This window comes from Eptatretus burgeri, chromosome 11 (genome assembly GCF_056783735.1).
Source record: "Eptatretus burgeri isolate ZD-2024b chromosome 11, Ebu_testis_v1, whole genome shotgun sequence".
Taxonomy (NCBI): domain Eukaryota; kingdom Metazoa; phylum Chordata; class Myxini; order Myxiniformes; family Myxinidae; genus Eptatretus; species Eptatretus burgeri.
Window position 1 is genome coordinate 26,167,897 of NC_140971.1, and position 14,725 is coordinate 26,182,621.

The 14,725-nt window shown below is 42.1% G+C and overlaps 1 protein-coding gene across 6 annotated transcripts in view; it reads left to right on the forward strand.

Moving 5' to 3' along the window:
* The window catches only part of GBA2 (glucosylceramidase beta 2), a 103,735-nt gene that overhangs the window by 38,928 nt on the left and 50,082 nt on the right, over window positions 1-14,725 (forward strand). For 5 of the 6 annotated variants that reach the window (XR_015049156.1, XM_085845654.1, XM_085845656.1 and 2 more), the window contains 3 exons: window positions 1,040-1,288; window positions 5,181-5,283; window positions 13,468-13,621. Coding sequence is in view for 5 of the 6 variants with exons in the window: in XM_085845654.1 (XP_085701780.1) it covers window positions 1,040-1,288; window positions 5,181-5,283; window positions 13,468-13,621 (506 nt within the window). In the remaining variant the exon portion in view is untranslated. The remainder of the gene's footprint in view (window positions 1-1,039; window positions 1,289-5,180; window positions 5,284-13,467; window positions 13,622-14,725) is intronic. The other variant, XM_085845658.1, reaches the window with a different exon arrangement.

Below are 14,725 nucleotides of genomic sequence, written 5' to 3' on the forward strand. Positions count from 1 at the left end.
AGCGTTTTACGGTGGCCGGAGTGCAAATCCTGCCACCAACCTCCTAATAAGAAGTAACCCAACTGCAGGAGGACGTCCGCAGACACAGTTGGGCACTAGATATGGATGGCCGTTGGCTCACAAGGAGCTCCTCCACCCTTTGTAGATATGGTCTCCAATAGTAGATATGGTTTAAAAGGGTCTATTCGGTCTAAAGATCACAGGGGACTAAGTTCTTCAAGTGTGAAGGTCAAAAATGGTCTAAATGTTTGAAAGGTGTGAATGTCTGAAGGGTCTAAGGGGTAGCGGGGTCTAAAATGTACTGTCAGTCCCCGACATTCGCAGGAGATACATTCCTGAAAAGTGCCGCGAATGTCGAATCTGCGAATGTCGGGGCATTGTTTGAAAGCCAGGTGAAAGGGGGATAGGTTCTCCCCGGTTCATGATTCATGAGCGAAATCAAAAATCGCATAAAAATCTGCGAATACACGAAGCACAGGGCCACAGATATACAAGCAGGCCACATTTTATGAACCACAAATATGCAGAACCACGAATACGCGGGGTACATTCCAATTGTATTTAATTGATAGACATGTTCACAGACCATTAATGCGTAATTATTAGACGTACTCATGGTCCAACTCCCATTCAAACAGTACATAATAATAATAATAAATAGACATGCATACATCAACCAAAACTTCACCTCCTCCCCCCCAACCACAGACAGTGATTCTTCACCATTGAGAGATGGGGCGTAAAACTATGAATAGCATGATATTTCAAAAAGTTGTGGATGAGTTGACAAAAGAGGAGGATGAGTTGGTGAGGTGACGAGAACAAGCCGATTAGATTTTGGTTCATTATTGATGTAAATGTACAGTAATGTTTTCTCATGACTGTGTCCTGCATGTGATTTGTGTAGAAGCTCATCTATCAGCCTTAGACCAATGATATAACCAAACAAATAAATAAATATTTGTAGCATCATCAGATTATGACTGACAGATACCAAGGGTTGTTTTCAAAATACTGACCTCCATGTGACTCGTTACAGGAATCATGTCTGCCAGCAGTGGTTTTTGCATGGGAGGTGGATAACAGAAGTGATGAAGACACAGAGGTGACCATCATGTTCACGTTGGCCAATGGGACGGGTGGTCAAGGTAACAGCGATGACGGTCATTGGAATGAGTCGTTTATAGTTCCTGAAAGTAAGAAAAATGAACTACAGGTGTCTGGGGTGTTGCTACACCACAGCCATGCGGTGAACCCATACAGCATAGCCATCGCCAGCAGATGTCAGGCAAGTTTGTACACCTGGAACCTTCTTGTTACCCTCGCCAGAGGAGAGGGTATTACGTTTGGGTCTGTCTGTTTGTCCGCACGGAGCTTCAGTGTTTTTCTCTGCAACCGCTTGTCGGATTGAGACAAAATTTTCACCATAAGAGCGACTAATCATGTAGAATGTTTTGATGATAATTGTGACGTCATCGGTCACGTGATGTGGTAGCCATGTTGGAAAAGCAGAAAATTTTGGACCTCTATCTCCGAAAAAATGGAAAGGACCAAGGAAAAAATTGAAACTTTGCACATGTCAAGTACTCCTCATGGGGAATGTGATCTTTTTTTTATGATGTCATAGTTGCAAATGTAGAACGCTGCATCCGATCAGTATGAACATTTTTGTGGGTCACCTCGGGATCAATTGGTGTCCAGAAAAAAAAAATGACGTTATTGTTCGTGTGATTTGGCAACCATATTGGTGTTGTCATTATTATTTCTAAACCTTCCAAAATCTTCTCTGAAATGGCTGAACAGATTGAGGTGAAACTTATGACCGCCTATCCATGAGGAACAAAATTTCCATGCATATGACGTCGCAGGTCACATGGTTTGGCAGCCATATTGGATTCATCCAAAAACCTATAACAATCTTCTTCTCCAGACAGCTGGACAAATCGAGGGAAAACTTCACACAAATGTTCCCCCAAGCCTTGGAGATACCAAGGTGTTCACGAATATATAATTGATAGGTCACATGGTCTGGCAGCCATATTGGATTGAGCAAAAATCTTTAAAATATATATTTCTCTTGAACCGCTTCATCAATTAACCTGAAACTTCACAATTATGATCCAGTTGTGATGGGGAATATACGTTATTTTTTTCGTTTTTTTTTTTTGTTTTTTTTTTTCAACCTGATCATACACATGGTCTCACAGCCAGAATTATTTAAATTTTTGAATATGGGTTCTTTTTGATTATTTTTATTTTTGAATGAGGCTCACTTGGCTGTGCCTGGACGGGTTTCAGGGTATAGGAGTTGTAGCTGAAATGTGAATCCTATCCACGTTCCTCCTGATGACTTCATCTTTTCTTTTTGCTTGTTCGGGTTTCTTCTGATGACTCCAGTGCAGGACTGTGTACCTATTTGGTGTTCCATTTGATTTGAATTGAATTTATTTTAATCCAATTCTACATTCAATTGAATAATAATCAAAAAACGTCATGGGTCAGGTGTCCAATCAAAGTCGGACCTCTTGGTACCCTGTCATCACTGCCAGAAGTTATAAAGTGGCAGTTCTAGTCATGTCTGTTATTAATTATGTAATACACCAGTGCACAAATACCATGCAAAACTACACTAAACAAACACCACACAAAACAAGTCCTGGCGAAGCTCTGCAATGTCTGAGTGCTCTTTCTCTTTCTCCTGTTTTTTTTTTTTAACCATAATATGAGACATTTGACTGTACCTGTATTTATTCTTTCTTTTTTTTTTTTGGCTTTCTTTTTTCTGTCTTTGGAGTGGAAATGTTTGTTTTTGGGTGCAGTCCTGTGCAGATGTTTGTATGTATTTTTATGTTGTTGTGGCCTGAGCGAACATTGTTGCGTGTTTTTGTTTGCTGAACAAAGCAGCCCTAAATGTTCTGTGCTTGTGGTATTGTTGGAATCCCTTTATTTTATGCAAGGTATATTTATCTTTGTTCTATCTGCCTCAGACTTGTCATATACTTGAAGTTTGGTGGCATGAAATTATCGCCTTTGCCTTTCAAAGCCGGTTAATGTGTTGGTTGGTTATCAGCCGTTTGTGGTTGACACAGCATTAATCGATGACAAAACCACATGGGTTGACATTTTGTTTTTAGCCATTTGTTGTGCTGAAATGCAAGGAAGTTATACCAGTCTGGGACTGAATGTCTAGAAAGGCAGCACCAATGCGGTACTGCAATTGATTAGTTACAGTTGAATTTTGGAGTGCGTTTTTCAAAAAGCCATTTGTTATTAGTTGTTGTACCTTGGATATCATAAACAGACCAAATTAATCTGTTCTGTAGTGAAGGGAAATTAAGTGATTTGTTGCTGACTGGTATTGGAAGAAAGCTCGGTACTTCGGATACTTTCATCAACAGAACTTTGCTGGTGAGAAGCTCATGACAGGAAGGAGTGAAGACGAAAGGTTTTGATTGCCAATCTTCAGCAATGAGGAAGGCATTACAGAAGGCGTTTTAGTAGCCCTCGCTGGACTTGGTCCGAAACGGGGGTTTATGGATTTGGTCTCGGTTTTCGTGTGCATGTGTGCGTCCGCAACCATATCTCGGACATGTATGGTCCAATTTTATTCGTACTTGGCACAAAGACAACATATGATGGTGTACATATGCACATCATTTTGTTTAACGGTGCAATCAATGAAAGATGGCCGACTGGTTTGCACATTTTAGTTCTAAAAACAAAAACCCAGTGTTGAACACATCCTCAACCATTTCTCGGACGTGCACTTACCAGTGTCGTTCAAACTTGTCACACACATAAGAAATGATGGCTTACATATGCACATCATTTCCCCCCCCTCCCCCCCCCCCCCCAAGATCAGATCCAAGATGACCGACTGGTGGCCATTTTGTTACTTAAATGTGTCCCCGACCATTTCTCAGACGTGCATGGTCCGATTTTGCTCAATCTTGACACAATCGCAGTACCTGATGGCATACTCACTTTCTTTTGCAATCTGATCAAAGATGGCCAACTGGTAGTCTGGCAGCCATTTTAGTTGTAAAAAAAATACCCCGCATCGAACACGTTCTCAACCATTTCTCAGACATGCATTTAACAATCTTGTTCAAACTTGGCAATGGTTCATTTGTTGTAGACTCGACCCCAGCAAGTTTAAATGGTCTTCGAGCGGCAAATTTGAAAGGTCATGATAATATAAAATGGCGTAATATTTTATCCAAGTACTACTAAACGGAAGGGTTTTCAAAGTGTCACAAAGGCTAGTTGTGTTCTTCAGTGTTTCAGTATATCTTTCAATTGATGTAAAATAAAAACTTTATAGCTTGTATTAATTTTTTTTTCGGAAGTTTACCACCATTGATGCAGCATCTTTAACACCACATTATTTAACACGTTGCATTAGTTATTTACGTGCCGATTGTATGTGTCCTTTTTGATGTCCCTAATGTAGTAAGAAGCTTCCTGTTTGGAATGGTATTAAATTTGTTTGAAAGTACAGGCAGACAGAGTAAAACAATTATCTCGCTCTCTGCGCGTGTGTGGTCAGGATGAATTCAGAGCCAAAGTACTGCTAAATGGCAGGTTTGTTTTCGGATTCGTGTTCAAAATATAACATTCAATTCAAATTATGTTGTTCCTTGATCATAAACTGACGTTTGTAGATGGACAGAAGTGAACCAATTGTTTAATCCTGCCTGCTTTTAGCTTCGCATGCGTGGGATAACGACCATTCTTGTGACATCAGTGGAGGACACTGTACTTTGAAATGCCAACCATTGGTATTTAAAGCCAACTCACCCATTTGCCTTTAAATTAAAAGTCCCATGCTATCCTGATTTGCAATTTACCTGGTTGTAGATCTGAAAATGATGTCCAGTTGTATTGCGCTAACAGTACAAATGGGGTTGGTACCATACGAGAAGACAAGTAAATGGAGTATGGCTAAAGCACAGGAATGATGACCCAAATGATGTCCTCCTGTGTCTCTTTATATGTGTAATCCTTGTTTCAAATGGTTATTAACCAATAAATTGTGTTATCTACTGCTGTAACAGTGTAACATAATTGTGTGCACACTCTGACTGTGTGCAGGCAAAACCACTTTTTTTTTGGGGGGGGGGTTTATTTCACCTTTGGCTATTCTCATGTGTGCCATTATCTACACTGTTGCTCCACAGGCTGGGTTAACGGTGACCCACAGAACAGAGTTTGATCCCCAAGGCACTGGAAGAGACCTTTGGGAGGATCTTGTTGAAGATGGCCGTTTGAACTGCACAGATGGTCAGCAGAGTTTGCAGTGCAAGTTTTGAGTGTTTTGTGGTCTGGAAGTCTAACACACTGTTTCTCTCTTCAGTTCTTGCTTGTTACATCCCCTCTCTCATCATAGTGATCATAATCTCGGTGGCTATTTACACTCGCTTGCATGTACCGTAGCGGTACTGTGGTGTTTTATATTTGAAGACATCTTGGATTGGACAGGAAGAGCAAAACGGTTGTTCACATGGGGTTAACCTCATCTGGCTGTGGATTTTTTTTTTTTTCCCTCGGTGGAGAGAAAACTGGTCTTGGTTTTGGTTTTGATAAAGTCAAAAATGGTCTGGTTTTGTTGGGAGAAAAAAATTAATATTGCGTCGTTGGTCAGCCACCTGGAATGTCTCTTCCGCAAGGATTTACTTTTGAACCCCTCGGTCTACTTCTGTGGCCAACCCCTTGAAGTGCAGTCCCTATAGAGCTCCAAGGCCTCACAATCTGTCACAATCTTTCGTGGGCAGATGGTATCGCCAAACTGGCATTCGAAGACCGCCTGATGCCTGTTATTCTTCACAGAGATGAGACCATTCTGAGCCACTCAGAGGTTAATCCAGTGTTTGTTTTCTCAAAATGGAGAGATCCGGATATGATTTTTAAAAAAAAGAAACTTTCAGTGAATCTTCACCATTGAGGGATAGGTCCAAAACCGATATATACCACGATATGTCAAAAATTTTTGGACGGATTATGACAAAACTTGGTGGATAAGTCGGGTAGGTGATGAGAACAAAGCAGCACCCTTTCTTTGAAATGTCATCGAATGTCTCCTCACTTTGTACCGGTACGTCTCTTTCACATGTTGTTTCCTTGGAGACTCAAGTCCAATGCTCTCTCCCTGTGTTATTGGCATATCTGATATGTCAGAGGAAGCTTACTACCATGGTCTGTTTCTCACCGACTGCACGGGGTTGGTAGACTGTTTTCTCTCCCTTCACTTCTGGCCTCGCTCCTGCCATCTCATTCCTCCTCCTCGACCTCACCCCCCCCCCCCCGACCAAAATTTTTTTATTCCCCACACTTCCTGCCCAGGATACACATGTGGTTCCACAATCCCACATCTGGTTACCCTCCTCGATTCTAAACTCCCAATGTCTGTTGTCACATACCCCTCACTCCACTCTATCAATAGTGCGGCCTATCATCAGCTCTTGCTTTCTCCTTTGCTCTCGCTGACACCCTCATATCCCCTTTCCTCTCTGCCACTCATCCACTCATTTGAGATGTACTTGTGTTGCTTTCCTCCTATGATCTTCTGTCGAATCTGTGAACCTGCTCCACTCTTCCATTAGCTTCTCCATGATCCTAGCATTTCATATACTGTTATTTTTCAATAACGTTGGCAAAATGTAAAGCTACTGTTGGCAAAAGATACATTATTATCTGAAAACTTTGAGGAGATTGCTGGGATTATGTGCTTTTTTTTAGAATCTGTGGGGCAGGAAAATGATATCCACCTGCATGTCATCTTGTGGTGTACTCAGGTTGAACGATAATAAGCTCATACTGATCAGGTCAGGTATGGGAGCATGCGCCAGAGCAGCGCGTCGCTGCGTCCACTTTCCACCGGTACTCCAGGGGTCTCCGTCTGGCCATCCCCCAGGCAGATGCCTGGCCCATCCCCATCTCCTTGAGATGCCGATCAACCTGCTGCAAACACGAAGCACGTGGTCGGCCCATTGGCCTCCTCCACTCACGAGACTCCCTCGCTGAGAGAATCTGGTGAGCAGGATCAGCGTCAGGAAAACGAGCCACATGTCCATACAGCCGCAGCTGACGCCCACGGACTATGGAGGTAACAAATCTCATTTGAGGCTCTCTCAGCAACCGCTCATTGGACACAGTCCGACCAGCGATAGTCAAGGATTCTCCGAAGAGACCTGGTACCAAAGGAATTGTCTCCGTCTCAGATTCTTGCTCAGAGCTCAGAGTCTCGCATCCAATGAGCAAGACTGGAAGCACCAAGGACCTGAAGATTCGGACTTTCGTCCTCGTGCACAGGTACGGGCAGCACCACACCCCATTATCCAGTGAATCCATGACTCCCCAGGCCCGACCCAGACGTTTATTGACCTCTGACTCACAGCCAGCAGAGACATGAATATCACTGCCAAGGTAAGTGAATCTCTCCATGACGTCAACATCCTCACCACAAACAGGCACAGACAGGATAGCAGCACCCAAGATGTCATTGAAAGCCTGGATTTTGGTTTTGACCCAGGAAACCCATAATCCCAGCTGCTCCGACTACTCATTCAGCACCTCGAGGGCCCCCAAAGGGATATCTAAAGTCTCCGCAAAGATGACTGCATCATCTGCAAAATCAAGGTCCGAGATATTGACATTCCCAAACGATGCACCGCAGCTTGATCTCTCCGACATCCTCCCTAGAATCCAGTCCATACAAGTGCTGAAAAGTGTGGGGGCCAGTACACACCATGAGGAACACCAGTAACAACTGGAAATAAGTCAGAGATGGTACCACCACACTTCACAGCACTCACTCTCTCAGTACCAGAGTAGAGTTCAGACATCAGATCTATCAGTTTTGGTGGCACCCCACGAAGACCAAGAATCCTCCAGAGGACATCCCGATTCACTGAATCGAACGCTTTACAGAGATCAACATAGGATGCAAGCAGCCCCTGCCGAAACTCTCGTCTGTGTTCGGTGAGGACCCGAAGAGCAAGGATACGGTCAATCGTTGACCTCTTTGGTGTAAAGCCTGACTGCTCTGGACGCTGGTGCTCAAGAATTATCCGAGCAAAGACCTTGCCCGGCACTGAGAGCAGCGTCACCCCTCGGTAGTTGTTTCAGTCTTGGCGATCACCCTTCCCTTTCCAGGGAGGAACAACAAGGCCCCTCTTCCAATCAGTTGGGATGATGCCTGTGTTCCAGACAGAGCATAAAACTGCATGCAACGACACGAGTGCAGCATTTCCACCAGCCTTGAGAAGTTCGGCATGGATGCCACAGATCCCTGGAGCTTTGCCACGTTTCAACCGGTTCACCGCAGCCTGTGTTTCCACAAGCGAAGGTGGGCCACACTTGATTGGAGGGTCAGCAACAGGGATTGTAACACCCCTGACGTCCAACTCGACAGCTGGTGGATCAGCCTGGTACAACCGCTCAAAGTAACCGGCCCAGCGGGCCTTCACTTCGTACTCCTCTGTCAAGAGCCTACTACCCTCTGCTCTAACTGCAGTACACCGAGGGATGGGCTTGGATGAATGCAATGCGTGAATTCCCCTGTAAGCAGGTGTACATAGTGATCAACTGTGACTTAACGCAGTTTGGCCTTGAGATATTTGTGTGCGAGTGAAGTCTTCAAGAAGCACAATATCTTTTGGAAAGGATTTCAATCCGGTCTTCATAGGTTTCATTTTCATTGGATGTTGCATTCCTTCATTCACTTTTGTTTTAATACGAGACTTTCAAAATGACGTAATCCACCCCAGATTGCTGTGCGTACATGCACAGAAAACTTCAGCAACAGCAGACACCGGGGAATGCTGAAATATGTGTGCAAGACCAGGGCTGTTACTATACCTAAAATGGCTCACTAAGCTTCTAAAATAAACTGAAAATACTTGGAAAGTACCTGAGAAAAAGGTATGCCTTGACACAACGAAAGACTTTGAGAACTTGCTCAGCTCACCGACAGGTCTAAGATCTTACAGCTGACCGTACTGCAAATTCTCGATGCCGTGGACCGGTGCAAGACCAGAATAACTATGGAAGGGCAACTGCTGCCCAAACCCCTCGACCATCGTTGCTAGTTAGTGGACTTTGAACCTTGCGGGAGTGTTTCCTGTGAACATTGCCAGTTTGGTGATTTATTTAATGGACGTCTGCATTGGGAAAGACCATGTCATAGTTCATTGGCAACAAAGTAATGGTTACCAACTCTTTGACAAAGGACATCTTCACGATGTGTAAATACGCAAAGCTTGTGATGGCTATATTGATTTGGGAGTCAGATTTACCAGGCAGACTTCCCTGAGTCTGCAGATGGCCATTTTAGTGCTTCTCTGGGGTTTTCTTCTCTAGACCATTTCTGGTTTGGCTGCTTCTTAACAGCGATTGGAAGGTTATATCTGGGGAGTGAATACACAGAGCAAGTTAAAATGATGTTTACAATTTATCATGTTGGGGGGAGGGGGAGGGTGGGAGCTGTGAGGGCTGTAATAAATTAGTTTATTATTTGGTTCTGGGGCCACAAGATAAACTGGACGACACTTTTGCATCTTTTGCTAAAAGGAGGGGTGTGTATTTATGTCTCCACTCGCTTATGTCAATAAGAAATGGTAGTAACTCGACACTTCTCATCCACGGATATTTCTCTTATTTCCGATGCTAGCAAGTTGCCCCTGCCCACACAGGATTCTGGTGGCTTCTGTCATCGAGCCGTCAAGCTGGGAGCACAACAATTCACATTTATTGTCGCATCTCATGAAATTTAAATGCTCTAATGGCAATGACATGCTCCATTTGAAACCATAATCTGTTTTGATGTCAAAGCCAGTGAGCAATTGCAACTTAATAGTTGTATTTCCGTGAGTCTAATTTACATTCAGGAACGATAAAAAAAAAAAATATATATATATATATATATATGGTTAACCATTTTGAAATTCCAACTCTTTCACCTAAATCAGTGGTTCCCAACCTTTTCTATGCCCCACACCCCTAGGAAATGTTCGATTAATGTTCGCACCCCCTACAAAAGTAATATCACATTTGAAGATGAAGAGGTCTAATTTATAATTTTTGAACCACAAATTGAACCACATACAATACTGCGGGTGAACAAATTGAACTTAAAAAATAAGCTTTTAACTCGGTGCATAAAATGCAAGTATAAATTGAGCAATTAGATTCTAATTTATTCAGAAAAAATTGTAAACAGTAAAATCAATCCCAATTGTGAACATAAAATTCAATGACTTCTTTGCTCCTGCTTCTCATTCACGATTTTGTCAAAACATGGAACTTTCTTGCTGACTGCGATCCGTAGGTCTGCCTGTGGATTCAGGCGATTCCTAGATTTTGTTTTGATTGACAAAAGAGAACTGAATCCACATTCACACAAAGTATGTTGTTGCAAATGGAATGAGGACACGGAGTGCTTTCCCACCAAGTCTTGAATATATCCAGTGCTGCACACCAAAACTCCTCCAAAGTCTTGCTTTCAAATTGCATTTCAAGAGTTCGATTAGTCCGCAAATCAATAAGATCTTCCTTCAGCTCTTCATCATCTGACATTTTCTCCAAATTATAGGAATATGGATTCATGATCCATTCTTCTGAAATCTTCAGGTCTCCAGCAGCAAAATATCCATCAAACGATTCTGACAGCATTTCCAAATGAGCCACAATTTCTTCACGCACAGTAGGAGTTATGGATCCAGCATCATCAACCATCTCTTCTAGTGAAGGAAAATTTGAGAGACTGCCTCTTTCCATCCTTCGACGCCAAAGATGTAACTTTTCTTTGAAGGAATTCAACTTTTCACAAGCCTTCAATATGTTTATCCCTTTTCCTTGAAGAGAAATACTCAGGTCATTCATACGAGTGAAAATGTCAGCTAAGTAAGCCAGCATTTGGACGAATTCCTGTGATTCCAATGCCCCAACCAGATCACATTCACGCTCCTCCAGAAAAACTTTGATTTCTTCTCGCAGTTCAAAGAAGCGGGTTAAAGTTTGTCCTCGTGACAACCAATGGACTTCTGTGTGGAAAAGCAAAACTGAATGCTCACAACCCAGATCCTCACAAAATTATTTGAAGATGCGATGGTTCAAAGCTCTCCCCCTGATCCAGTTGATGATCTACACACAAGTATCAAGAACTTTCTTCAAATTTGGAGGCAATGTTTTTGATGCCAAAGCATGCCGATGACGAAAACAATGGGTAACTTGCAAGTCTGGAATCTCCTTTTTCATCAATGCAGAAAATCCAGATTTATTTCCAAGCATTGCAGGTGCCCCGTCAGTGCACACAGAACCAATGACTTTGATATCTAAATAATGTTTGGCAAAGAAGTCTTTCACCAGCTGCATCACATCCTTTGCAGTTGTGTTTTTTGGCAGATCTTTACAAAACAGGAAATCTTCCTTCACAGCACCATCATTTACATACCTCACTAATGTGATGAGTTGAGTACAAGTGGAGACGTCAGTTGACTCATCCAACTGAATAGAGATTTTAAAAGGACTGGCTCTGACATCTGGGATGACTTGGTCCAAAATATCTTCACTCAAATCACTGATTCGGTTGTGAATGTCATTATTTGATAGGGGCACCTGTTCAAATTTTTTTCTTGCTTCTTTGCCCAGGATAATTGTTGCCATTTCCAGTGTACATGGCTTGATGAGATCTTCCGCAATTGTATGGGGCTTCTTGGATTTGGCCACTCTATATGCCACTTAGTATGAAGCAAGAAGTAGTTGCAAACATAATTTAATTATTATAAAAACCTAATAGCTGCAAGTAAGTAAATTTATCAATAATGAAGTGCTTAATGAAAAAAAAAATCTAAGAAAGACTAGCATTATGCTCTCTCTCACAAGTAACCTTTATTCAGCACAGCGACCACCATAAGTAGTTCGAAATTTAAATAGTACTTAAAATACACGTCTCTACACCGTTTTACAATTAATTGTTGTCAAATATAAAACACTAACTTCAAGACTATTAAACAAGCAATTGTTAAATCACCATTATTCCGCAAGAGTGCTTAAATACTAGTTTTCCGAAAGTTTATAATGTTCACGATTAAATTATATTAATAAAGTGTTCACCAGTGGTAGTACGCAATAATACGTGTGGCGGTCAATGTGCTAAGATTAATCGCACTCAGTATGGAGACACAATGCAAATTTGTAACATGCTGCAACAGTTTTCCAGCCCATCACCGCGTGTACTATAACCAGTCACTCGCCCGTAAAAATGAACAAAGACAAATATCTTACACCTACACTGTAGGCGTAACGATGTACAATGATTATGTCAGGTGTTGCGTTATAATGATTTTAAAAGCAATACTCTGACAATCAGTTACTTTACTTGTATGTTAATTCTGTTATTCTCTCCTTTTGATTAATTACTTGTAAACGACATTACTATCTACGCAACACAACCACCTACTACCACTTCTCAAGGCACACTGGCAGCCGGCTGAGTGATGACTCGTGACTCGTCACTCAAGGACACAAGCCACTCTGTCTCACACCCCAGGTTGGGAACCCTTGGCCTAAATGCTGAAAATTATTTTAAACAGACTATTTGACTCGTACATGTCACCTGAGCAACAGCAGGTTAAAAGCGCTGCGTTCAGCGGAAGTGAGTCACTGAAAATGCACACACAGCCCATGTGCCAACTACCTCGTTTGTGTGCATTTCTTGAAAGTCCCGTATTGGACAACACACGACAGCTCCCTGAATTTTCATTTGGAGCAAGTATAAGGCAAACTGTATCAGGTCAACGAATCATTGAATCTTCAGACCCAAGTTTCTCTCCAGGCATTCTTTGCTAATTGTAAATGATTCGATGTGGCTTGTGACATCATGGTTGACTTTAGTGTGACCCTTCTGCAGATGTCAAAGATTTGTTGCCTTGACCATGGCAACGCTTATGCTGAGCACAACAATGGGAGCACAACAATGGTAAACATCATGCTGGAGACTGTTGGCCGTATTATCACGTTGTGTAATTTCACTGCAAAACATCTTTGTAACAAATTGCTGTGAAACTGTGACCATATTGCCAACAGACTCAGTGGCATAATGGTTGGAGCACCTGCTCCGAGTCTGGGAGGTCGGCGGTTCGAACTTTCGAACGAGTAGTACCAAAGACTTTTAAACGGTATGTCCTACTTCCTTGCTTGATGCTCAGCATTTGAAATGGGTAGACCATGCACAAACAGCCATAGGCTGGCAAACATCGCACAGGCTTGATGGACCTACTGGCCTTCTGTGTTGAAGTTCCTTGGAACGGTATTTCTGTTTTATTTATTTATTTTTTGAGAGTTCCTCGTCACAATCCGAATGCTGAATATTATGAGCACCAATGAAAGTAAATTTGATTTTGGAAGTTAATTACACTCACTGTAGAACCTTGTAATAACACGTATGTACAATGTCCGTGCTCACAGGGTCAGGTGTCAAGACGAAAGGCCATGAGGAGGTAGCAGGTGCAGTGGCATGCACAGCAATGGTGCCAGCAGGTGGAAGTGCCCAGCTAGAATTTTCTCTGACCTGGGATATGCCACGAATCCGCTTTGGGGCACAGGGACAAGATTATTACAGGTTCTGTGTTCTTTTGTAAATTAATTCTGGTGGAAAAAAACAACAACTGGGACATTCCATGTCAAGTGTACACATTTTTCAGCTAAATTTTGACACATCATCTCAGATTTCACTCTTTTTTTTTGTGCAAGTGTTTGTATCCACGTTAAAACATTATGTGTCAATTTTCAGATCTCGGGGCCCATTTTAGGGCCCCCCCAAATTTGGGTGCCCCCGGTTGACCCACAATCTTCCAATGGCCATATCACAGGTTGTAGTGGTCCGATTTGGATGATCTTGGTATTAAAATGCTTGTAAAAGCGAGATCTTTCGAATCGCATGAAGTAAAATCACTCCGAAACAGTAATTCAAAAAGTTCTAGTTTGGGGCGCACTTTGACCTTGGGCCCCACCCCTCAGCCAAACCGATGATCCCGATTTTTACGTGTGAGAATACCCCTTCATATACTCCAACACCTCAGCATAAATGAAAATGGGATTTCAATGGGTTCAAGTGTGATGATGGTTTTATTGTTCGGGGTCCACATATCACTAATTCTTGATTCGACATTCGGCGACGCTTGCCGTCATCGTTCCAATAATGTCACCTGCTGGCAGGTGACTTTATGTCTGAAATTGACAATCATCTCTGGACTATTATGTATGTGTATATATATATATATATATATATATATATATATATATATATATATATATATATATATATATATATATATATTAGGGTGGTCCAAAAACAGGAAAAAAAAAAAACCCAAATTCGGATGTTGTCTCCACAAGCCTTAAATTATTCCACTATGATTCAACAATTCGCCTAAAAAAATTTAAGTTGATCGGAGGTGATTTAGAGGTCGCTCCATATGACGACTTTTAGTTTCATGAGTTGGTTAAATTAGGGATGGTCAGGTACGATTACGGGTACTTCTGGATGTCCATTAATTTTTTTCAATCCATTAATTTTTCAATCAATGGAATTACAAACTATTGGAATATTTCGTCTCATTTACCAAATACCACTATTATCTCCGCCTCAATTGCTGTCTCCACTCCCGCCTGAACTTATTTCTAGCCGGCCCAACATCCAGTGTTTTAGATTCAATGATTCATG